The 27,660-nt window shown below is 42.9% G+C and overlaps 1 protein-coding gene across 4 annotated transcripts in view; it reads left to right on the top strand.

Moving 5' to 3' along the window:
* The window catches only part of PLXNA1 (plexin A1), a 347,787-nt gene that overhangs the window by 152,136 nt on the left and 167,991 nt on the right, over positions 1-27,660 (top strand). For all 4 annotated transcript variants that reach the window (XM_073575031.1, XM_073575035.1, XM_073575032.1 and 1 more), the window contains exon 4: positions 25,238-25,381. In XM_073575031.1, the coding sequence (XP_073431132.1) occupies positions 25,238-25,381 (144 nt within the window). The remainder of the gene's footprint in view (positions 1-25,237; positions 25,382-27,660) is intronic.

Here is a 27,660-nt window from a genome sequence, read left to right as displayed (position 1 = left end):
GATACTGCTCCTATGTACAAGAATAGAACTACTATAGTACTGCCCCCTATGTACAAGAATATAACTACTATAATACTGCCCCTATGTACAAGAAAAGAACTGCTATAATACTGCTGCTATGTACAATATAACTACTATAATACTGCTCATATGTACAATACTATGACTACTATAATACTGCCCCTATTTACAACAATATAACTACTATAATACTGCTCCTATCTTCAAGAATATAACTACTATAATACTGCTCCTATGTACAAGAATATAACTACTATAATACTGCCCCTATGTACAAGAATAAAACTACTAGAATACTGCTGCTATGTACAAGAATATAACTACTATAGTACTGCCCCCTATGTACAAGAATATAACTACTATAATACTGCTCCCTATGTACAAGAATATAATTACTATAATACTGCTCCCTATGTACTAGAATATAACTACTATAATACTGCCCCTATGTACAAGAATATAACTACTATAATACTGCCCCTATGTACAAGAATAGAACTGCTATAATACTTCCCCTATGTACAAGAATAGAACTGCTATAATACTTCCCCTATGTACAAGAATAGAACTGCTATAATACTGCTCCTATGTACAAGAATATAACTGCTATAATACTGCCCCTATGTACAAGAATATAACTACAATAATACTGCTCCAATGTACAAGAATATAATTACTATAGTACTGCCCCCTATGTACAAAAATATAACTACTATAATACTGCCCCCTATGTACAAGAATATAACTACTATAGTACTGCCCCTATGTACAAGAATAAAACTACTAGAATACTGCTGCTATGTACAAGAATATAACTACTATAGTACTGCCCCCTATGTACAAGAATATAACTACTATAATACTGCTCCCTATGTACAAGAATATAATTACTATAATACTGCTCCCTATGTACTAGAATATAACTACTATAATACTGCCCCTATGTACAAGAATATAACTACTATAATACTGCCCCTATGTACAAGAATAGAACTGCTATAATACTTCCCCTATGTACAAGAATAGAACTGCTATAATACTTCCCCTATGTACAAGAATAGAACTGCTATAATACTGCTCCTATGTACAAGAATATAACTGCTATAATACTGCCCCTATGTACAAGAATATAACTACAATAATACTGCTCCAATGTACAAGAATATAATTACTATAGTACTGCCCCCTATGTACAAAAATATAACTACTATAATACTGCCCCCTATGTACAAGAATATAACTACTATAGTACTGCCCCTATGTACAAGAATATAACTACTATAATACTGCTCCTATGTACAAGAATATAACTACTATAATACTGCTCCTATGTACAAGAATATAACTACTATAATACTGCTCCTATGTTCAAGAATATAACTACTATAATACTTCCCCCCCCCCATGTACAAGAATATAACTACTATAATACTGCCCCCCATGTACAAGAATATAACTACTATAATACTGCCCCCCATGTACAAGAATATAACTACTATAATACTGCTCCTATGTACAAGAATAGAACTGCTATAATACTGCTGCTATGTACAATATAACTACTATAATACTGCTCATATGTACAATACTATGACTACTATAATTACTATAATACTGCTCCTATCTTCAAGAATATAACTACTATAATACTGCTTCTATGTACCAGAATATAACTACTATAATACTGCCCCTATGTACAAGAATAGAACTGCTATAATACTTCCCCTATGTACAAGAATAGAACTGCTATAATTCTGCTCCTATGTTCAAGAATATAACTACTATAATACTGCCCCTATGTACAAGAATATTACTACTATAATACTGCTCCTATGTACAAGAATATAACTACTATAGTACTGCCCCCTATGTACAAAAATATAACTACTATAATACTGCTCCTATGTACAAGAATATAACTACTATAATACTGCTCCCTATGTACAAGAATATAACTACTATAGTACTGCCCCCTATGTACAAGAATATAACTACTATAGTACTGCCCCCTATGTACAAGAATATAACTACTATAGTACTGCCCCCTATGTACAAGAATATAACTACTATAGTACTGCCCCCTATGTACAAGAATATAACTACTATAATACTGCTCTCTATGTACAAGAATATAACTGCTATAGTACTGCCCCTATGTACAAGAATATAACTGCTATAATACTGCTCCTATGTACAAGAATACAGTGGGGAAAAAAAGTATTTAGTCAGTCAGCAATAGTGCAAGTTCCACCACTTAAAAAGATGAGAGGCGTCTGTAATTTACATCATAGGTAGACCTCAACTATGGGAGACAAGCTGAGAAAAAAAAAATCCAGAAAATCACATTGTCTGTTTTTTTTTCATTTAATTTGCATATTATGGTGGAAAATAAGTATTTGGTCAGAAACAAGCAATCAAGATTTCTGGCTCTCACAGACCTGTAACTTCTTCTTTAAGAGTCTCCTCTTTCCTCCACTCATTACCTGTAGTAATGGCACCTGTTTAAACTTGTTATCAGTATAAAAAGACACCTGTGCACACCCTCAAACAGTCTGACTCCAAACTCCACTATGGTGAAGACCAAAGAGCTGTCAAAGGACACCAGAAACAAAATTGTAGCCCTACACCAGGCTGGGAAGACCGAATCTGCAATAGCCAACCAGCTTGGAGTGAAGAAATCAACTGTGGGAGCAATAATTAGAAAATGGAAGACATACAAGACCACTGTTAATCTCCCTTGATCTGGTGCTCCACGCAAAATCCCACCCCGTGGGGTCAGAATGATCACAAGAACGGTGAGCAAAAATCCCAGAACCACGCGGGGGGACCTAGTGAATGAACTGCAGAGAGCTGGGACCAATGTAACAAGGCCTACCATAAGTAACACACTACGCCACCATGGACTCAGATCCTGCAGTACCAGACGTGTCCCACTGCTTAAGCCTGTACATGTCCGGGCCCGTCTGAAGTTTGCTAGAGAGCATTTGGATGATCCAGAGGAGTTTTGGGAGAATGTCCTATGGTCTGATGAAACCAAACTGGAACTGTTTGGTAGAAACACAACTTGTCGTGTTTGGAGGAAAAAGAATACTGAGTTGCATCCATCAAACACCATACCTACTGTAAAGCATGGTGGTGGAAACATCATGCTTTGGGGCTGTTTCTCTGCAAAGGGGCCAGGACGACTGATCCGGGTACATGAAAGAATGAATGGGGCCATGTATCGTGAGATTTTGAGTGCAAACCTCCTTCCATCAGCAAGGGCATTGAAGATGAAACGTGGCTGGGTCTTTCAACATGACAATGATCCAAAGCACACCGCCAGGGGCAACGAAGGAGTGGCTTCGTAAGAAGCATTTCAAGGTCCTTGAGTGGCCTAGCCAGTCTCCAGATCTCAACCCTATAGAAAACCTTTGGAGGGAGTTGAAAGTCTGTGTTGCCAAGCGAAAAGCCAAAAACATCACTGCTCTAGAGGAGATCTGCATGGAGGAATGGGCCAACATACCAACAACAGTGTGTGGCAACCTTGTGAAGACTTACAGAAAACGTTTGACCTCTGTCATTGCCAACAAAGGATATATCACAAAGTATTGAGATAAAATTTTGTTTCTGACCAAATATTTATTTTCCACCATAATATGCAAATAAAATGAAAAAAAAAACAGACAATGTGATTTTCTGGATTTTTTTTTTTTCTCAGTTTGTCTCCCATAGTTGAGGTCTACCTATGATGTAAATTACAGACGCCTCTCATCTTTTTAAGTGGTGGAACTTGCACTATTGCTGACTGACTAAATACTTTTTTTCCCCACTGTATAACTGCTATAATACTGCTCCTATGTACAAGAATATAACTGCTATAATACTGCTCCTATGTACAAGAATATAACTACTATAGTACTGCCCCCTATGTACAAGAATATAACTACTATAATACTGCTCTTATGTACAAGAATATAACTACTATAATACTGCTCTCTATGTACAAGAATATAACTGCTATAGTATTGCCCCTATGTACAAGAATATAACTACTATAGTACTGCCCCTATGTACAAGAATATAACTGCTATAATACTGCTCCTATGTACAAGAATATAACTGCTATAATACTGCTCCTATGTACAAGAATATAACTGCTATAATACTGCTCCTATGTACAAGAATATAACTACTATAATACTGCTCCTATGTACAAGAATATAACTACTATAATACTGCCCCTATGTACAATAATATAACTACTATAATACTGCTCCTATGTACAAGAATATAACTACTATAATACTGCCCCTATGTACAAGAATATAACTACTATAATACTGCCCCCTTTGTACAAGAATATAACTACTATAATACTGCTCCTATGTACAAGAATATAACTACTATAGTACTGCCCCCTATGTACAAGAATATAACTACTATAATACTGCTCCCTATGTACAAGAATATAATTACTATAATACTGCTCCCTATGTACTAGAATATAACTACTATAATACTGCCCCTATGTACAAGAATATAACTACTATAATACTGCTCCTATGTACAAGAATATAACTACTATAATACTGCCCCTATGTACAAGAATAGAACTGCTATAATACTGCTGCTATGTACAATATAACTACTATAATACTGCTCATATGTACAATACTATGACTACTATAATTACTATAATACTGCTCCTATCTTCAAGAATATAACTACTATAATACTGCTCCTATGTACCAGAATATAACTACTATAATACTGCCCCTATGTACAAGAATAGAACTGCTATAATACTTCCCCTATGTACAAGAATAGAACTGCTATAATTCTGCTCCTATGTACAAGAATATAACTACTATAATACTGCCCCTATGTACAAGAATATTACTACTATAATACTGCTCCTATGTACAAGAATATAACTACTATAGTACTGCCCCCTATGTACAAAAATATAACTACTATAATACTGCTCCTATATACAATAATATAACTACTATAATACTGCTCTCTATGTACAAGAATATAACTGCTATAGTACTGCCCCCTATGTACAAGAATATAACTACTATAGTACTGCCCCCTATGTACAAGAATATAACTACTATAATACTGCTCTTATGTACAAGAATATAACTACTATAATACTGCTCTCTATGTACAAGAATATAACTGCTATAGTACTGCCCCCTATGTACAAGAATATAACTACTATAGTACTGCCCCCTATGTACAAGAATATAACTACTATAATACTGCTCTTATGTACAAGAATATAACTACTATAATACTGCTCTCTATGTACAAGAATATAACTGCTATAGTACTGCCCCTATGTACAAGAATATAACTACTATAGTACTGCCCCCTATGTACAAGAATATAACTACTATAATACTGCTCTTATGTACAAGAATATAACTACTATAATACTGCTCTCTATGTACAAGAATATAACTGCTATAGTACTGCCCCTATGTACAAGAATATAACTACTATAGTACTGCCCCTATGTACAAGAATATAACTGCTATAATACTGCTCCTATGTACAAGAATATAACTGCTATAATACTGTTATGTACAAGAATATAACTGCTATAATACTGCTCCTATGTACAAGAATATAACTACTATAATACTGCTCCTATGTACAAGAATATAACTACTATAATACTGCTCCTATGTACAAGAATATAACTACTATAATACTGCCCCTATGTACAAGAATATAACTACTATAATACTGCTCCTATGTACAAGAATATAACTACTATAATACTGCCCCTATGTACAAGAATATAACTACTATAATACTGCCCCCTTTGTACTAGAATATAACTACTATAATACTGCTCCTATGTACAAGAATATAACTACTATAATACTGCTCCTATATACAAGAATATAACTACTATAATACTGCCCCCTATGTACAAGAATATAACCACTATAATACTGCCCCCTTTGTACAAGAATATAACTACTATAATACTGCTCCTATGTACAGGAATATAACTACTATAATACTGCCCCCTATGTACAAGAATATAACTACTATAATACTGCTTCTATGTACAAGAATATAACTACTATAATACTGCTCCTATGTACAAGAATATAACGCTTATACACTGTACAGTTGTAGTTTCCTTGAATCACAGACATTTCTGCTGTACCTCGGCCATGTGTGAATGCCGCTTTACTGTCACTCTATTTAAATGTTTAACTTGGGGCAGCAGAGGGTTAACATTAGTCTTCTCTGGTTCACATTGACTCACTGGCTCCTCTCCAAGCTGGTAATAGGGTGGATTGGACGCTGTCTGCCATCAAATATGTTGGAGTTATTGGGCCCAATAGCCTGAAGTGGCTGGAAGTGTGGCTTGGAGATATTAAGGCCCAGTCAGCCGCTGAGTGCTGCTTTATAGATAATGATCATTTGTCCTGCACTCCGCGCAATCGCCGAATAAAATAGGGGATCCCAGCGGCCACATTGTGTGAGGCCGTTCGCATCACTTCTGTATAATGTAGTGCAGGAATAGCCAGGTCTTAAGATGCTCATCCACTGATGCCTCGTAATCCCTTCTGTGACTGTGCGATTGGAGACTGTTACGGCAGCCATGATGGTTGTTCTCGTGCTTCCCCCAAAACATAAGGAGTAAAATGGATTTGATTTTGAGAAAGAAGCTTTTTTTTTTTTAAAAAAAAATCGAATATATTCCTTAATGCATGATCTGTTCCCTCCGCTCACCCTTTACTTTCTAATGTTTGGGGACTTTTACGGCTGGAGGGCAAGCACATGGATCCTTTACAGCCTCGTGCTTCATCTGTAATCTTGTGATCCTGATTTCATATAGAACACTTTATTTCACTTTGTTACAATTAATTAACTAGGTTTTTATTTGAACGTTTTCCTTAAGTCTCTCTCTTTTTTTTTTTTTAACATTCTTTAGTTTTATTTTTGAGGGTGTCTGAACTGCCCAGACGCCTCTTCCATTTTTCACTCTCCGCTTGTGAACTTCTTCGCGTTTTTAGAATTTTACATTTTTGGCGGATTCCATCATTGTATTGGGGTTAATTAAAAAATGTATGTATGTGTTTTTAAAGCAAGTCTGTCTGCTCCTTTCTACCCATTAAAATGGTCGTTTGATCTTGTTTAAATGAGTAAAATTGCAAAGGGCTTGTAAAACATGCAGCTTTTCAATTTACTTTTTATTAAAATTCATTTTTCTTCTCAAGAACGGAAGGATTTCTTAATTATATAGTTTATTGCTCATTGCCTGGATTACCATCCACCGCTGCAGTCCATCGTAGAAAAGGAAGCTGCTGAGCTGGCAGGCGCTGCTGTGATGCTGGCGGGATCCTTGAATCTGGCGAGATTCAGTCCGATGCTGAAGAGTGAAACTACCCTCTTGTCAGTGGCATTTGATAGCTCACAGTTTGGACCCGCAGCGCCTGCCTCCAGCCCAAGATGTCAGTCTTCAGGAGCTCGCCGCCAGTCACCAAGAGGCAGAGGAACCTTGTGCTCCTCAAGAATGCGGACAGGAATAATCCTTTAAGGTGGAGGTGTCAGGTGCCGTCGAAAAGGTGGTTGAGTGCTCAGGCTCCATCTCTTGGTCAGAATTGATGTCTCCTACATCACCATCTTTTGCACACGAGCTACGCATCCTTGAGATGGCGAATGCACGTTATCTTGTTTGCCTCATCTATGTGTAGTACTAAACCCATCAATAAAAAACATAAGGAAGAAATGGGAAACTGTTTTTTTTAGGAGAACCCCAGCTTTGAGACTTCTGCTTGACATTGAGTAGCGATATTTGCGCGTACAACTATGGTGTAGTCCTCATAGGAGCAATATGATGGCGACTTGAGCTTGGCAACATGGTGCTCATTACTCATCTCTGATGGTGCCCTCATGGGTGGAAGCATTTTAGGAGTCTAATTCCTCCCAAAAAGACATTGGATTGTGTCTGAAGTTTTTCAGCATGAGCGTCTCCACACCTCCTGATACTACAACTCCAAGCGTTTTTTTTTTGTTTTTTTTTAGTTGAGCGCAGTGGATTACTGTTTTAGTTACGTAAACGGGTGTCAGATCCATCAACGTTATTGGTCCATCGTAGCAGTCCAGGGACCCATTTCTGCAGCCTATTCCATATTTGTTCATTTTTAGCGCAATACAATTACGGTATTATTTATTTTTCACTTTGGACATCCTCACTCCCAGTGTTAATAAATATGATAAAGAAAAGTGGGGAAAAAAAAAATCATGAAACAGGTGGAGTGAAGTGGAAATACCCAGGGCCTGGCACATCTGTTTGGCGCCAATGTAAAATACTCACTATTTTTATGGGATTTTGCCACAGAGAACAATTACTTTGATTACGGGAGAATCAAGGGCTTCTCATTTCCTTGGACATCTGTCGAATTATAGACTTTCCTGGACAGTGATCTTTGCCAAGGATACGTTCGGGGAAGGATGTTTTTTGTGTTTTTTTTCTCTCTTCATCGTAGGTGCCGCTCTGATGTCCCACTTGTTGTCCGCTCCATATAATCCAAGGCATTTATATGCAGATTAAAAATGAACATATGTTGCTGAAAGAAGTTAAACGGCAAACACATATCAAAGATGTTTTATTTGAAATTGGATAAATGCTAATTTCTGGTTGTTGAAGGCCTGGATCATTAAGGCTTTCTTTCTAGATTTTTTTTTTTTTTTTTTTTTAAACGACCTTATTTTGCATTTTTTTTCCTGTGGAAAACCTAGAAAATAAATGTATGTAAAACAAAAGGCCACACTTAGAGCTCATTATTTTGAGAAAGAAATGCCAGGAGCCTAAGGAAATAAAAAAGTCCACTCTTTATTCTGCATTATATGTTTATGTGTATTTATTCACTGAAAACCATCTGGTCCCAAAAAAATTGACAAAATGCCAAAGTAAAGCTGCTATAATGTGTGTGAAAACACCTTAGCATTGCCTCCCCGTGTGCTTGTAATCATAAATCAGATTTCATCATCTTTTCCCTGGTGGTCTGGGTGGTGGAGATTATATGAGCAGTCTATATTGTAATCTTATGTATTTATTTTTTTTGGTCTAGGATAAATAAAGGGGTTAATATCTGGTGGTCACCATGGAATAAAATCTATACATCTTAGTTCCCACAGCACTAGGTATTGACCTCCACCCCACTGGTTTTCTAGGACATAGACATAGATAGAAGGTAGATAGCTAGATGATAGCTATAATACCGTATTGTGGCCTCTCCACTCTTCCTCCAGACTCTGGGACCGCGATTTACAAATGAAATGCAAAATGTACTTTCATCTGGAAACCGCTTGGACCACTGACCACAGTCCAGCTCTTTTTCTCCTTGGCCCAGGTAAGACGCTTCTGGCGTTGTCTATTGGTCATGAGTGGCTGACACAAGGAATGTGACACTTGTAGCCCATGTCCAGGACACGTCTGTGTGTGGTGTGAAGCAATGACTCCAGCAGCAGTCCACTCCTTGTGAATCTCCCCCACATTACTTTCTTAACAATCCTTTCCAGGCTGCGGTTATCCCGGTCGCTTGTGCACCTTTTTCTACCACACTTTTTCCTTCCACTCCACTTTCCATTAATATTCTTGGATGCAGCACTCTGTGAACAGCCGGCTTCTTTAGCAATGACCTTTTGTGGCTTCCCCTCCTTGTGGAGTGTGTCAATGACTGCCTTCTGGACATTTGTCAAGTCAGCAGTCTTCCTCATGATTGTGGAGCTACTGAAATACTTTATGATCTTTTTAATTGCTTAGGGAAGCCTTCGCAGTTGTTTTTTGTGTACTCGTATAGGTATACATATACTCATATTCACTAGACCAGGGATGGGCAATTAATGAGACTGTGACTGTTGTAGAAGCCGAACCAATATGCTGAAGTAAATTCTGCTTAATAGTAATTATATTAATATTAAGCCTTCACATAAAATCCTATATAGAAAGGAAAACCTGCATAGTCTCTATATACAGTATAAGCCCCTACATAGCCTCCTATATACAGTGTGAGTTCCTCACATAGCCTCGTATTTACAGTGGGAGCCTCCTATAAACAGTGAGCCCCCACACGTGTGCCCCACTTAGCCTCCGACGTACAGCGTGTGCTCCACATAGCCTCCGATATACAGTGTGTGCCCCACATAGCCTCCGATATACAGTGTGTGCCCCACATAGCCTCCGATATACAGTGTGCCCCACATAACCTCCGATATACAGTGTGTGCCCCACATAACCTCCGATATACAGTGTGTGCCCCACATAGCCTCCGATATACAGTGTGTGCCCCACATAGCCTCCGATATACAGTGTGTGCCCCACATAACCTCCGATATACAGTGTGTGCCCCACATAACCTCCGATATACAGTGTTTGCCCCACATAACCTCCGATATACAGTGTGCCCCACATACCCTACGACATACAGGGTATGCCCCGCTTAGCCTCCGACATACAGGGTATGCCCCGCTAAGGCCTCTTTCACACTTCCGTTTTTGACCATCAGTCAAAATCTGCCAGGTTTTGAAAAAAACGGATCCGCCATTTTTTTTGCGGATCCGTTTTTTTCCCCATTGAGTTGCATTACTGTCTGATCTTGACGGCTGGCCATCCGTTGGATCCGTTTTAGTGAGGATACGCCAAATTTTTGGTGTCCGCCGGCATGCCTGGACGGACCTTGCAACGTTTTTTTGGTTGTTGGATCCGCATTTTCCATTGCGCATGCCCGGAGAAAGGAAGCCAGGGAGAAAATTAACACTGAAATCCTTTCTGGCGGACGGAAAAAATTCTCTCTCTCTCTGCCTCCTATATACGTGTGCCTCCTTCATAGCCTCTGATATACAGCGTGAGCCACCATAAATAGCCTCCGATATTCAGTATGAGCCCTCTCCTAAATAGCCTCCATGTATAGTGAGAGCCCTGCATAGCCAACTATATACTTACAAATATCCCATACACATACCTCGCTCCCGTTCCCCTGTCTCTCTGCTCCTGAGGATGCAGATAGTGGACGGTGGGCAGGAGAGGGTATTTTATTGCCTGTGGACCACTTTTCCAGCCCTCCGGCTGTCTTGGTCTGCGGGCCGAGCTGGAGCAGCCAGAGAACCGTATGCGGGCTGCAGTTTACCCAGGTCTGCCCTAGACCTTAAGGTATAAATTCTTTTCTCATCCTTGAACTTCAGGGCGTAAAAGCTGTGTGTGTATATGTTATAGGGTCTATATATATATTTTCCCTGGTGGTCTGGTGTTAAATAGTTTATTCCTGGTGGTCTAGGATTTAAGAAGTATGTATTTTTATTCATTTTCTGGTGGCCTAGGGGTTTAAATAGGATTACTTTCCAGTTCATCTAGGGTATTTGACGGGATTAATATTTTGTTCCGCGGGCTGGTGGCCTAGGGTATAAGTGACAGCTAGGTGTTCAGCTTTCCAATGAAAGTGGACTCTGTGCTGGACCTCTAACAACGGACTATAGGATGTACTTTTTTGGGTTCCTTGTTAATGCTTCCCACTTAGTGATACCGTCCCTTCTTCCAAGGGCACAAGTCCTCAGAGCGCAGCTGGTGATGGTTGTAAGTGTCTTGTGGTGGATTTGAGGTTCTCCTCCTCCTGCTCCACTTCTGCTGCCACTCCTGGCTGTAGAGCTTAGGGAATCGATATACTACTGCGCTAAGCTCGCCTGACAAGGGCTGATCTCCTGGGATTAATGCACTAGGAGTCCTTTCAGCCAGAGCTTACGTGGATGCGCTTATAGCAGTCAGCAGTACGAGACGGTGGGACCTTGTCTTACGGGACTTTATTTTCATGGTTTGCACTTCTAAGACTGTGACATTCTTAAACTGGAGCTGTCATTTCCGTGACCTTGGGAAATTTTTCTGAGAAGTTCAGTAAAATGTTTGACTTCTTTTCTTACTTTAATGAGGTCTTAACTGTCTTTACGTGTAACCTATAAAAAGTAGGCCATGGGGCGGGAGGTGATCGGATAGCTTTTGTTGGAGCAGGCTTCATGCAGTCTTTGTGCAGACCCTATGATATCTCAGCCCCCCAGGAAGTCGCGATCACCTATTAACCCAGTTGATACATTTCCAGATTTTGAGTCCAATATTTTTTTTGTAAAGTGATGTGACACTGTTTTTTTTTTAGTTTTTTTTTTGTCTCTCAACCAATAAAGCAATGTGAAATGAACTGGGGGGGGTGGACTTGCTCCTTACAGCGGGTGTCTATCTTTGGTGGAACTCTTGGTAAATTAACGTTTACTGATTAAAAGGTCATATATAAACCCCATGGTTAGAGCTGCATTTACTCAAACCCCACCCCTGATCTGTCAATCAAGTGACCTAGAAAGAGCTCCCATTGCCACGTCCACTCGGATGGTCCCTTAAGTCCCCCAAAAGCGAACTATTAGTTCTGGGTAATAATGACATCTGCAGTTTTCACTTGTTTGATCTTTCTTGAACTCCTCATCTGTCCCCAGTCTTAAAGCTGTCTGCATGTCAAGAGGTGCATGCATAACACCCGCGCCACTGGTCCAAATTGTGCGCTTCCCTAATGCAACAAGCAGGGGTATCTTGACCTCTGCAGCATTAGAGGAGCGCATGGAGGCAGAAGCTGCTGAATCCACCCAGCTTCAGAGCAGCGATCGCAGGCTCTAAAAGAGATTTTTATCGCTGCACTCCTTGTTTAGGAAACCAGTGACTGCAGTACACTATAGACTTAGAAATCATTTTGTTCTTGAGAACTTGGAGGTAAATTGCAAAGTTTCTTGTCTTTACAGTTTATCCAGTCCACAGGAGACCATGTCTTTTAAAACAATTTCCCTTTTTGGTGATTTAAAAATTTTTTTTTTTCAATTGGACATGTATCCCCTTTCCAAATGGCAGCTCACCCCTTCTGGGTGTGCCCGCAGCAGACTTTAGGGGGACTGTTTCTGCTCCATGAGTAGCTGCAACCTGGTATTTTAAGTCCCCAGGATTTGTCTGTTACTCATGTAACTTTTTGGCCTTGGTGACATTTTATTACAGCATGTAACCGTAAATTACTCATTTTCTGCAGCCGTTTTTACACACCGTACATTGCATTTACACCTTCTCATTACCGATTGTGACGCTTCGTTTTATTTTGGAGTTTCAGCTTTTTCTGGAAAAAGCTAATTGGGCTTGAAAGAGAGAAAAATAGCGCCCCCTTCTGCTATGACCAGGGTGTAGCTTCAGTAAACTTTTGTCCTGAGATCATTGGTTTACTTATCTTGGCCATCTGACAGTTGAAGAATGCGGGATGTAAATGGCCGCTGTGTGAGCTTTTGGACTCCATGGGATGGGGTGTAGATTAGCCAAATAAATGTCCCCCCTCCTGTCTCTGTGCTTCCTCCTCCTGCTCGGACTGGAGCGCAGAACAGCAGCTGTTTAAAGGAATCCCATCTGTCCTCCAGCTTGTCATAAGGATTTGCTCAAGCAGCTGCCCCACAACTGGCTGCGCGACCTCCACGGCTGTCACTTTCCTGGCTAATCCTCCACACCATGTCGCCTCCAACAGCTTTTCAGCAGGGCGCATGCAGTGGACGGCGGCTCCCAGAGTCCGGGTGCAGTGCTGCGTGAGGGACAAGGCTTGGTGGGGAGTCCAGATCTGAGAGGTTTTGCTCGAAGACACAATTGATGATTATTGGATTGTTCAGTGCCCTCAGTAACCTAAAAGCGGTTCTGCCACAAGTAATTTCCTTTTAATATGATATGTAATACACGATTGAAGGCGATCCACCCTCAGAACCCCCACCCACCCCCCAAGGAATCACTAAGGATCCTGTGCCCCCCCCCCCCCCATGTGAATGAAGTAAAGTTGAGCAAAAAGATTCCCAGTATTCCCAGACACCAGCCCAGTGGCCACCTCTGTAGTCCATTGCCACCATGGAAACCACCTCCAACCGGCTGCAAAGATAACGTCCCACCTGCCTTACTAATAAGAGGTGTCAAGGATGCCGGCAGCTAGGAGGAGGTTTGCATGGCTCTGGACTCTCAGCCATGGACTACTGAGGTGGCCACTGACCCAGGGTACTGCTGAATTCTACATTGCAGTGTATGACTACTGCTCCCATAGAAGGTGGAAGGAGCCGTGGTCAGCCATGTGCACTACTATGCGGCGCACAGGATCCCTGCTCTTGTGATTGCTTGGGGGTCACACAATCTTACCGTTATCAACATACCTGTGAATAGGCTTAAAAAATGTCACCAGTAGGGCATCCTATAGATGCCGCGTCGTCTCTTATATACGTCCTGTATCAGTGATGATATTTTTTGTTCCGCGTTTGTTCTTTTCGAGATGACGATATTGTAGAGTTTTAAGAAGGAACAAGCGGCGAGGGCGATGTCCAGTGAAGGGAGAAAAAACAATAAGACTTTGGCCCAAGTAGGTGGAACAGAGCTTGTGTCGGCAACACACAAGGCCTCATTCTCTTGTGCTTTTCTCTGGCTTCTCCCGGTCCGTGGAACGGTGATGGGTTTTTCTGAAAAGGTTGCCGCATGTGTTTGAGGCAGATAAGCCCCTGGCTTTGAAGTGTGGCCACGTCGAGCGCCCGCTCCTGTTGCTGCCAGTCACGGGGAATTAATCACTACCGCAGAGAGATAAGAGGCGCAGAGCATCGTCACGTTCTGATTGGGAGGGGGGCAACAACAACAACCACGGCCCTTACGCCACCGGGTTTTTATTTTTTGCATTTTTTGGTACATTTTCTTTGACGCATTGAGTAGATGTTTAGTTTTTCCTTTTAACTTTGTCTTCAAACAATTTTCAAGACCTCTGCTTCCTGTCAGCATTCATGGTCACATCCATAAGCTACGAAAACCCATACAATCCTTCTCCGAGCTGAAGATTTGTCAGGCCCCATTCACATCTGCATGAAATAACGGATGCCAGAGGTGACCATCGTTCACTTTGCCAGGAAGAATAATTCTACGGGCTGCGTTATTATTGCCCATCTAGTATGACAGAAGGTGCAAGTGTCACGCTCCCGAGGCTCAGTCGCCACAGAGGTACTGCACCTTCTCCTAAGGTGTAGTGCCCCACCATCCTGGTAAGTTGGGAACTCCTTTCCACACTCCAACACCTGCATCCCACACACAGGATAGTTCAGCAAAGGACCAGATTACAGCTCCATGCTTAGAGGGTAGCAGAGCACCTTTCGTGGGTCCTTGCTTCGTAACACGAGATGTGCTGGGAGGTGGGTGGAATTTAGATCCATATAAAAGGTTGGGAAGGTTTAGAATTACAAGTCAGTCCCATAGGGGGCCGTCTGACAGAAGGACAGTCAGTCAGGAGAGTCTGAGGACGGGTCCGAGGAGAAGGAGAGAGACGTAGAACTGTAACCTAAGCATCCATACGAAGGAGAGACGAGTGCGGAACGAAGGAGTAAAGAGAACAGAGAGGAGGAGTGGGTTGGATAGGAACCCTGACTATAGTTTCTCAGCGCAAGGCCGGGGCCCTGTCCCCGAGGTTGTATGGACACTTAAGGTTCGGCAGCAGACACCGGTGGAGTAGTTGGCTGTAAATGCACTACTCCCATCCAAGACTTGGGACACAACAGCAACACGGATAGAGAGCCGGGATCCAGGAGCATCCCCAAGCAGGCTACAGCTGTCTGTCATACAAGTAGAGTTCTAGGAACAGCTAGACTGGAGGTATTCCAGGGTAACGAACTACTGGAGTGCTTCACACCACAAGGCGCATTGGAGGACTCGTTCAGGAAAGGTAGATGTTGGCGGAGTGTTGGAGAGGAGAGCCCTGACTTGCCCGGGAGGTTGATTGAGTCTCTACCCCGGAGGACTCGGCACGGAGGCAGGCACCAGTGTGTACCACGAACTGTGAGTAAAGCTTTGAAACTGCAAGCTCTGGTGTCCTCCATTCCTTCGTCGCTAACACCTTCAGCACCGCTACATCTGGGTACCAGCATCCACACCATCCTGCACTTCTCCAGATCCATTGCACCTACACTGCCCTGGGACTACAGCTCCACCTGTGGGGAGCTACACCATCTTTGCTGCACCACACCAGCAGTCCCAGCGGATCTGCATGCAGCGTCGGCTTAACAACTCCCTTGCCAAACACCACAGGTGGCGTCACGAACTATTCCACCATTTCAATTCCCCCATTACTTGGGCGCCCAGGGCCACGGACCGGGTCACCGCCACCACTGTGACACGTCCCCCCCTGACACCGGCCCGGTGCCGAGTACCCCACGGCCCTGGGAGAGCGACCCACAATTATGGATTTTGGCCTCCGTGACACAGATATGGATGTCTCCTCAGCATCTATTCCTTCTCGTCTTGTTACAGTGTAGCCAATCAGAGAATATGATGTTTCCGTCCAGAGTGCAGTCTGCGGCTCACAGAGGATTGTGTAGACTGAATGCAGTTCACATCTTCAGGACATTACTTTCCTACAGAAATTCCTAAAATCTTCCACTAGAGTCCTAAATGACCCTTGAACTCATCACCTAGCTCACCCCCAGCAGACACATGCTCCTTTTCCTCAGATACGGCTTTTCTAACCGTTCCCACTTACAAGATGCAATACTAATGACTCTGATTAATCTCCGTCATTTCGCTAATCATAATTAACTAGATGCCAGGAGTTAGCAGCACATCCAAATACTAATAAAGTGTGAATTATTACAAGACCAGCTAACCGCAATGGTGATGTCGGCCCAGGGGGTATGGTCTGCATGTAGGCTCATCCATGCCCACCATAAAGAAAGCCAAAAAGAAAACTACATGTTGTTTCTTGGTTTTATTCCATGTATTGCATGCTAATGGGTATTTTACCTTTCAAGGCATTTAATTGTAAAGGGACACTACCTTTTAAATGATTGAATTAAAATGGGCTGGCTGACAGTCCCTTTTAAAGGGAACTTGTCACCAGGTTTGACCGATACGAGTTACGGCCACCGCCTTTCAGGGCTTATCTATAGCATTCTATAATGCTGTAGATAATCCCCCGATTCAACCTGTAAGAGAAGAAAAATAACTCTTATTATACTTACCTGCGGGGTGGTCCGGTCCGATGGGTGTCGCAGGTCTTGGTCCGGCCTCCTGCTTGCTTCATGTGGATGACGCGTCCCTGTGTCATCCACACAGGCTCCCCGGCATCGTGCTCCTGCACAGACGTGCCTTTCTGCTCTGTTGAGGGCAGAGCAAAGTACTGCAGAGCGTGCGTGCCGGGAAAGGTCAGAGAGGTCCGGCGCCTGTGCACTGCAGAAATTGCTCTGCCCTCAACAGGGCATATAAGTACGCCTGCGCAGGAGCGCGACACGAAGCAAGCAGGAGGGCGGCATCGCAAGAAGATGGGAGGCACAGGACCAACACCTGCGACACCCATCAGACTGGACTGCCCTGGGTGAGTATAAGTAGTTATTTTTCTTCTCTTACAGGTCAGATTGGGGGCTGATCTACAGCATTATAGAATGCTGTAGATAAGCCCTAAAAGGCCGTGGCTGTAACTCGTATCGGCCAAACCTGACAGCTGACAGCACTGCAGTCAATCGATTAGTTCAGCGACAAGACATCAGAGCTGCAAACAATAACAGACATCGGGCACAGAAAGCTGTAGAAATCCCTACACCCATATCTCCAGAGCCAGGACGCCTTAGTTGTGTGTCACCTCTGATAAACTTTGATAGGATACGTTTCCGCTTACTCCTTCCTCTCTCTGTCAATCAGAGTTAATTCTCTGTCCTGGACCTTCCGAATAAAATGCAACATTAATAGAAATCCTGTTGTGTGGGTGGAAGGATTAGCGTCCGCATTAAGTATATAAATGCTAGGGCTTCATCACTCATCACTGCCATCCTTCAATACCAGGGAGATTGGCAGGAAAGAATGGCATCTGCCCCATCACAGTTATTAATATAAATGGGTATAGATGATTGGATCTCCCAAAGCCGGGCATTACTGGATGACCGCAGATACGTTTGCTGACCTGCCAGAACTTGAGTGACAGACACTTGGCATCGAGACAGCGACATATATTCTTTTGTTGACTTGTCGAGAGTTCTTGTTTTACCCCACTTTCACATGTGGGAAACTAGAACCTTGCAATTCCGATATTCCGGCATATCGATACTCGGGGCAACTTGGCCCCTCTTTTATTATATTATGGGTTCTTTTTGGGGCCTACACACTAAGGAAGCTTGATATATCGACACTTTTTGACTTGACTTGTTGACCTGTATTGAATTTGGACTGTGGTGCACCCGAAGCTTGGCACAACAACATTTGGACCACTGACACGTATTGGACCACGTTCTCGACACTCTGGAAACTTTGAAAATAATAACTAGGACTTTGCATGACTAACAATTCTTGGACTTAGACCTTGGGGCACAGGCAGTTTGGCCCATCAACACCTGGACTTTGCAATGTCTTTCATTCATTTTGGACCTTAGTGAACCAGAAGCTTTGTACACAAACACTTGGAGCTTGGTGCAAAGAAAACGTGGCATATACTTTTGGACGTGTTGACATTTATTGGAACTGAAGCTTGGTGCATAGTGAAGTTTGGTGCACAGACGTTATGACTTTGGACCTAAACTTCCTTATACTGGAAGCTTTGCACACAGACTTCTGGATTTTGGCAAACCAACATCTGTTGGTCCTGGACCATGGTGCACTGTATACTAAGCACACATACTCTGGGATCTTATTGGACATGGACCTTGGTGCTTTGGAGAATTGTCACGCAAACTCCTGAACCTTGCCAGTCTAACATTTTTTAGGAGCTGTAACTTGGTGATCCTAGTGCTTGGCATCTGAACCGTAAATTTGCACTTTGTTGCTCTGGAACCATGACGAAGTCCAGGCTGCTCCAATACTTGCAGTTCTCATAGCTGTGGTGTACCTGAACCTTCCCCAATGGATACCAAAGGAATCTAGACCCTTGTGCTCAGACACCGCCGTTGTTTATAAATTTGCTAATATAGCCATAATCCCGAATAAGGCCCTCGATACTGCCCCTTGTGGTTACAGCTAGTACAGTGAGGTTTATATTTAGCACTAGGAGTAATCTCATCCTCACCTCCCCACAGACATCAGCTCGTGTCCGTGTCATTTTTCTTTTATCTTTTTGGCATACTTTGCTTTCTCACTGTAAATACTTGTGTAATTCTCCGCGACCCATTCGACAGCCGCCGCCGTCCTCCTCCCATCTCTATTATTACACCGCGATTTCATTTGTTCTGCCTTTCTTAGTCTCCATTGACCCACATTTCAGTCCTCGGCTAAGTTACTTGCGTTTAGAAATTTCTTTATTTTCCCTCATTAAAATATGTAATTTGACAGCTGTAGCCAAAGGGTTTCATTGAACATTTCTTTTTTTTTTTTCTCAGATTTATCCTATTTTTTTTCTTCTTTGTCTCCCTCGACTGGCGCTTGTTACAGCTCAATTATACAATTACCCCCCGAATTCTCATGTAGAAAGATCTCACCGAAAACAAAAATATATTTTAATAGAGATTTTTCTTCTGTTATCAGCTGCGCCGATCTGCAATGTAATTGGGAAAACAAACATGTCTGTGACGGCGGGAGGGGAGACGCTTCACCCATCTAATATCTCGCCCAAATCGTGTTCCCCAGATGAAATCGCAGCTCTATCTGTGGCATGAACATTTGTTTTTTGGGTCTAAATCTGATTGTTTTGTCACTGTCTATAAAATATCTTTGTTAGAAGATAGTATTACTGCATTTAAAGGGACGGTAACACTAGAACCTTTATCAAAGTTTATATGTAACACATTAGTATTTTTAGAGAGGAGAAATTATAAACGCAAGTAGAAAAAAAAATGCCCAATAAACTATATAGGAGCATTATTGAAAGGGTGCACTATATTTTATTTTTTGACACCCATAAATTAGCTAATATTGTCCTGATAATACACAGAGCTCTGAATTTTCCAAGGAACAGATAGTATCCCAAGATATTATGGATGTTTTTGTGCGCATTAATGCGATTATGATCTTTTTAAGCTTTCATGATCTTCCTCTTTTGGAAGCTCATTTCGCATCTAATCACTGATGTAGACCGCGTGTGGCCGCCTTCAATCTCCTACGATCAGTTGCAAGCGCTTTCTACGCATCAAGTGTAACATAATGATTTACTAAAGTCTTATTTTTCATGATCATTGACCGCTAGGTGGAAGCATAACACTTGAAATTCTAATACTATCTAGAAGAGCTGGAGAAAGAAAGATTTGCAGGACTCTGGTTTGCCAGCCATGTTGGAAATTCTTGTCTGCTGAACGAGAGCCCTTTGAGTCCCCTTCTACCTGTCAGCATCTCCAGAACCTTTTTTTTTATTACTAGGCTCGGTGCAACATCATGATTGCGGCGTGATACACATGATGTTGTGTTAGGCGGGTCTGGTGCTCAAAGGAGGTGTCATGGATCCCATCAGGTAGGAGAAGGTTTGCAGGGCTCTTGTCCAGCAGACACGGACTACTGACATTGCCACCGAACCTGGGTCCTGAGAATCGTTTAGTACATTCCAGATCTGTGAGAACTCTAGTGCCACCTGTAGGTCCTAATACAGACAGATACCTTCCTTCTCGAGGAGAAGAGCTAAATTGGTTCCTATGACCAAGTATAGTTCAAGTTTGACTTTTGCTATACTGCTATTAGCCTACAGATGTCGCTGTTGCAGACTTACAGCAAAGCTCTTTTTTTTTTTTTTTTTTCCTAGGTTGAGTTCCCCTTTTTAAATAGATTTCACTGCTGCATTTCTTTCCTTCAGTCGGAGCTCTCCCACAGCGAATCCTATGGCCCAGAACAATGTTTCCTGCTTTTTCTTGTTTATCCCCCTTCCATCCTCTCCCTCCCTGTTGTCACAGCATTCCTCTCCTATTGATTTCTCCTCCATTTAGGTGCTGCGTTACTTCTGCTTTCTTGCATTTTTGATTTTGGTCCAGGAGCGTCTGACATGACTCCACTCTTCCGTTGCTTCCCGTTTACTAGTTCTGAAGTCTCTGACTTTTTGACCTAAAGTTACATGATGGAGAGGGCGAAGCAAACGGCCCCTGCTCCCACCACATTCAAAGCCATAGCTTGCAATATCGCAGTTTAGGGAAAAGTAGAGTGACGACCCTTAGCGGAGCTGTCGGGGGCAGCCATTCTGGTCTCTGGAAATAGTGCGAAGTCGCCCTTTAAGTATATTCATGACATCAGTACTTTGTGTTTCACATCTGCTGCAGCGGGAGAATTTTTATAGCTTCTGGCTGGGATCACGTTCTACATACGAATGCCTGTGACCCTCGTGTCTCTCCCTGTAGCCGGCATCTGTCCCAGATAAATATTTCTTATGGCGATCATCCCCAGCTGCATCACATCCAGCTTCTGACTGCACAGCACCCCTTTCACAGGACCAGAAAGAATCAAAGGAAATGTCCTTAATGTCCCATTGATGTCCCGCTGGTAGGGAGAAAAAAATAAATATTTTATTAGTTTCCTTCCTTAATGTGTAGTTTCTACTGTCACGGTTTAAATGTTATCCCCGCATGGGCGGTGCTTAGTATTCATATGAACATGAATAGGCAAATAGCATCAGGAGGTGGAGTCTGGAGCACTTACAATTGGGGGAGGATTCATCACAGTCGTGTGCTGCTGCGAATTGGAAACAATACTACACGTGTGAACACGATCGATAATGCCCTTGTCAAATGCTTGCAGCTTTATTTAAACAGACTTGTTTGCTAACATCGCCTCTGTTTCTTTAAATCTGCTTAGGTTCCTCTCCCTTCATTAAGTGCATTTGTTTTAGTAAAAATGCCTAAAATAATCCTCGGATGATGTTATCGGGCGCTGGCGCTGAATCAAAGCTGTGCCTCTAATTAAAGCAGGCCTGTGATTCGTTTGCTTTTCTGGCATATATTTCCATCCTAATGAGCGAGCTCTCGGGAGTCTCTGCTCTCCCGGCTCGAAACCTTAGGGCGGATAAGTGGCCTGGAGGCGTCCCAGTAGGGGCTGACATGACTTTGAGATGCCCAGATTCCTCCTAAAGGTTTGTTGTAGCCCTTTGTGTAGATTCCCGTTTATGCTCAGGTTGCTTTAATTAATTGGGATTTTTAATTCGAGCTGCCCAAAACTTCAGACCGGTGTTGAGTAAGACTTATCGTCTAGACATTCAAGAGGAACAATGATCACTGCAAAATTGCATCTTTTCCATAAACTGTTTCAAACATTAGTCTCAATGTCTTTTTTTTTTTTTAATGGACTTGCCAGTTGGGTATTTTTTGCTATTTTGGCCGCCTCATGGTTTTTATTACCCATCTTGGAAGACATTTTTGAAAACTATGGAGAACAGTGATGTCACCCATGATATCTGCTTTGTCAAATGTGATCTCATGGGATTACACTTCTTGCAATCGCACCACTTTCATTGCCTCTACTGTTCTCCTTTGCCCTTAAAGGGAGTACCGTATGCACATAAGCTTGTAGGGATAGAAAAATTGCACCCTCAGTGCTCATTTCTCAGCCCCTGTCCTCCAAAATATGCAAATTAACGTGCCCCTGCACCATGGGCATGGCCAATAGGCTCAGTGCTCTCCCCACCGGCTGGTTATACATGGCCCCCGCTTCCCTCACTGGCTGTGCTTTCTTGCATTGAGTAAGTGGGTCGCCCTCCCAGGGCTGTGGGGTACTCGGTACCGGGCCGGTGTCAGGGGGATGTGTCACAGCAGCGGTGACCCGGACCGTGGCCCTGGGCGCCCAAGTCAATGGCGGAATGTATATGTAGTCAATGGAATGGAATAGTTCGTGACGCCACCTGTGGTGCTCGTCAAGGGAGGAGTTAAGCCGACGCTGCAGACAGATCCTCTGGGACAGATAGTAGGATGCAGCAGTGATGGTATAGCCCTCCACAGGCAGGGCTGATGTCCCAGGGCAGTGTAGTTGTAATGGTTGTGGAAAGGCGCAGGCAGTGTAAAGAATGGTACCCAGATGTAGCGGTGCTGAATGGGTTGGCGCGAGAATGAATGGAGGACACCGAGGCTTGCAGTTCCAAAGCTTTACTGTCTGCGGTACACAAGGATGCCTGCCTCCGGGCCGTGTCCTCCAGGTCAGAGACTCCGCCAACCTCCAGGCAAGATGGAAAGCTCCTCTCCAATACTCCGCCAACATGTACCTTTCCTGAATGACTCCTCTATTGCGCCTTAAAGTGTGAAGAGCTTCAGTACCGTGGTACTCTGGAGTTCCTCCTGTCAGATGTTCCCAAGAACTCTACTCGTATGGCAGACAGCTGTAGCCTGCTTCGGGGACTCTCTACTCCTAAGTCTCTCTATCCGTGTTGCTGTTGTGCCCCAAGTCTTAGATGGGAGTAGTGCATTTACAGCCAACTACTCCACCGGTGTCTGCTGCAGAACCATAAGTGTCCATACAACCTCGGGGACCGGGCCCCGGCCTTGCGCTGAGAACCTATAGGCAGGGTTCCTCTTCCAACCCACGTCTCCTCTCTGTTCTCCTACTCCTTCGTTCCGTACTGATCCTTCTCTCTCTTATGGAAGCTTAGGTTGCAGTTCTACGTCTTTCTCCTTCTGTTCCTTTCCCGTGCCAGCTGGCTCAGATCACTGAGGCAGCTGCAGCACTCCTTCCTCCATCCCTTCTTCCAGGGATCCCCACTCCTCCCGAGTGGCTTCCTTCCTCACTGACCTTCTGTCAGAATGAACCTCTATCCTCAACTTTCCCACTCTTTTGTGTATCTAAACTCCACCCACCTCCCAGCACATCCATTGTTCCATGCAGGGAACCATCAGAGGTGCTCTGCTACTCTCTAAGCACTGAGCCGCAATGTGGTTATGCTGAACTACCCTGTTGTGTGGGGTGTGAGTGTTGGAGCGTGGAAAGGAGTCCCACCTTACCTGGATGGTGGGGCACCACACCTTAGGAGAAGGTGCAGTACCTCTGTGGCGACTGAGCCTCAGGGGCGCCACATAAGCACTGCCTGCAGAGAAAGCTCAGACAAGCTAGCACTGTCAATCACCAGTGAGGGAGGCAGACATTAACAAAAACCAGTGAGTGACACTGTGTTCTGGCCACACCCAGAATGCACCAAGCATCTAATTAGAATGTTAGATTAAACTTGAGTTTCTGTAGAACGGAGGCAGGCAATAGAACATTAAGGGTGTATTTTTTTTTTATATGGGTGATATCCCTTTCAAGGTTATGTTATAGTGGGATACGGTCATTTTGGGTTTACAGACTCCTTTTCCAGGACTAGAAAAAAAAGGGTCTGCTCCTTTTCACGTAACAGCGCCATCTCTGCTTTGGGCTATGTCTGGTATTGAGGTTCAGTTTCAGCTAACCTCCAGGCAAGATGGAAAGCTCCTCTCCAACACTCCGCTAATGGTGCTGAGCTACAATACTAGGCATAGACAAAAAAAAATCTTGCTTTTTTTGAACAAAACCTTTTCATTATCATGATTTTTGGGGAAAAAAGGTTTAAAAAAAAATCTGTTGTGAAAAATGTACATTTTCTTTTAATTTTTTTTTTAGTAAAACGTAGAAACCCTGAGTAGCTTAGAGCTGCTCGTTATCAGCTGTATCTGTCAGATTATGTGTGACCCCGTTTCTGCTCTGCGTCTTCGCCTCATCCGAGCCCGTGCTCCGCTGGAACGATGAGCATAATGTCACCCTGACGTGCACCGAGCGGCGAGGGCTTCCCAGTCTGTTGTGTTAATATTTGCTTTCTCTTCCTCTGGTGCTCGCCTATCTGCCATCCATGTGCAATCATTGTAAAGCCACTCGCGTTTGGCTTCTTTGCCGCACGATCACTCACGCTGCAGCCATCCGCACTTCACGAATGTCAAGTTGCTGCAGCGATTGTAATGTTGTGTTTGCCTAATACTCCATGTGTTTGCCCGTGTCCGTCTAATCTTTTTAATAGCGCTGGGAGTTTATCTGAAGGGCTCAATAGTCTGTTTATCAGCCGCCGCTTCCTCCATTGCAATAAACACGACCGCGGCCCTACAGTGATTTGGATTAGCGCAGAGTATTGACCGAGAAACGATGAGCCATGCTCTGGGATCTCACAATCTGTAATTAAACAGCATTGTTCAGAGAATCGCCAAACTAATTAAAACATGCTTGGGTTAACTCTTTCCGGGCTAGGATTTGCTGCGTTTTTTGCAAAAAAAAAAACTAAAACAAATGTCTATTTTTTTTCTCATACAGATTTTGGTTGACTTGTCTGGATCATACTCTTCCCACGCGACACAGCAGTACGAAAATGTCCTGGTCCACGAGGGAAATGCAATCCTCCGAGATTTGGTGCTGAGCCCCGATCGGCAGTTCATCTACGCTATGACGGAAAAGCAGGTATGAGCTCTTGTAGTAATTTGAAGTATTGGAGGAGTTGGACTCTCAGAACAGGGGGTCCATTAGTGTAAAGAAGTTATCACACATGGTCCGGAGGGTCTGATGGTCATGGTAATGTCAGGGTTTCTTTGGGGGTCGAAATTTAGACTTTCTTTTGTATTTCCTTAATGAGCTATTAAGGTGAAATTTCAAAAAATGTACTGATGACAAAACCTAGGATAAAAACAAAAAAGAGCAAACACCCCTGCATCACTTAAAGGGAACCTGTCAGCAGGATTGTGCACAGTAACCTATAGACAGTGTCAGGTCGGCGCCAGTATACTGATTAAAATTATACCTTAGTTGATGAAATCCGTCTTGTGTTTGTTTTTGTTTAATCTTTTATTTTCAGTTAATGATATGCTTGTGCTTCGGGGCGGCCTGTGGGGGGGTCTTCATGTGGTGCTCTGATGAGGCAAAAATAGATTTGGCCCTCCAAAATTGATGCAGGAAAAATAAGAATGCTTTATTGATACAGGTTCATCCACTGTCTAAAAGATTTTGACGTTTCAGCCAATTAACCAGGCCTTCATCAGAACAAAAAAGGTATAAATAACAAAATAATTAATATATATGTAGCTAATACCCAAACCATGGATAATCTCTGTATTAAGTTTCATTGACAGTGTGGTACATAAAACATAATATATATTCATGCATATATGTTTAACAGGTGCATTTTTCTGAGAAAAACAGTACGAGGCAGAAAAAGTGGAACTACACTGTACAAAATACTAATTTAATAGAATGATACACTTGAGAAAAGAAAACATACAATTAACAGTATGGTGACGTAGTCAATCTTCCCATTTTTATGGAAGATATATATGGGTTAAATACATAATACCGGTTGACCACTGTACAAGTACTGGCGGACACAGAACTGCGAAAGAAAGGTGCAGATGAGTTTAAGACACTACACTGTGAATGCTCAGTAAAAGTCATATAAAAGAGAGGAAAACAGCATGGAAATAAGACAAACATGCAGGTAAACCTGAACTACACTCACCAGTGGGACCTTCTCAAAAATAACGTGTTGTGTAGTGTCTCGCCCCCCACTTTTCTCCCCCTTTTACACCATACTTGACCACCGCTCATTTTTACCACTAGGGATCTCCTTGAGCTCTTAGATTGTCTCATTATAACACGCCCCCCCTTTTTACATCATTGTGATAAGCGTTTCCAACCAACTTTTACATAGAAGAGACCCTTCCTTTCCTCGCACGTCACTTCCGGTGACGTCCAACAGGAGGAACGCATTCCTCCTCATACTGCTCCGAAGCGCCATGTCACTTCCAGTTACGCTGGCACACAGTACAATTACGGGTGCGCGGCATAGCAGCTGTGACACTACATTCTGAAGCCTTATTTAAGGCTTCCCGGACACAACCTATACAGCACCATATCCCCTGCACTATAGTGCTTTTCTACAATGCCATGACACATTTTTGAGAAGGTCCCACTTCAACACACGCGGGGAATGCCCCGCATGTGTTGAGGCTGTTGGACGGCCACGAGACATGCCGCCGCGGGGACTCTAAAATATTATTCGAGCACACTGAAGTCACTCGGTTAGCACCCAAGCATGCTCTGATAACACCTTATCTGAGCACGATCTCTCATCACCAGTTCTTCTAACCAGTGATGAGTGAGTATACTCGTTACTCGAGATTTTCCCGAGCATGCTCGGGTGATCTGAGTATTTGGATGTGCTCAGAGATTTAGTTTCTGTCGCCGTAGCTGCTTGACTTGCGGCTGCTAGCCAGCCTGAATACATGTGGGGATTGCCTTTTTGTTCGTAAATCCCCACATGTATTCAGGCTGTCAAGCAGCCCCAAATCATGCAGCTGCGGCGACAGAAACTAAATCTCCGAGCACATCCAAATACTCTGAGATCACTCGAGCATGCTCGGGAAATCTCGAGTAACGAGTATACTCACTCATCACTAGTTCTTACGGATCATTACTAGACATAGGAAAATAGCCTATTTCTGTCAGATGACTTGTGTCCTAAGTTTTCACAGGTTTTCCCCTCTGCAGATTGTCTGTAATTTTCTGTTGTCACTGTGCTAATGAGCAACAATTGCTTTTCTAATAATCACTGATGGCATTTTGGTAAGTCACCTCAATGCTCCAGGCCAGCAAACTGTCTCAACTTCTGCTTTTATAACTTTGGTTAGCAGCAGCTGGCTGTTACTTTCTCTCTTGCTTGCTAAGGAGGTAGTAAGGGTGTACTTAAT

This window comes from Dendrobates tinctorius, unplaced genomic scaffold (genome assembly GCF_039654945.1).
Source record: "Dendrobates tinctorius isolate UK_male_01 unplaced genomic scaffold, ASM3965494v1 ptg000041l, whole genome shotgun sequence".
NCBI lineage: Eukaryota > Metazoa > Chordata > Amphibia > Anura > Dendrobatidae > Dendrobates > Dendrobates tinctorius.
This window is presented reverse-complemented; position numbering and strand designations above follow the sequence as displayed.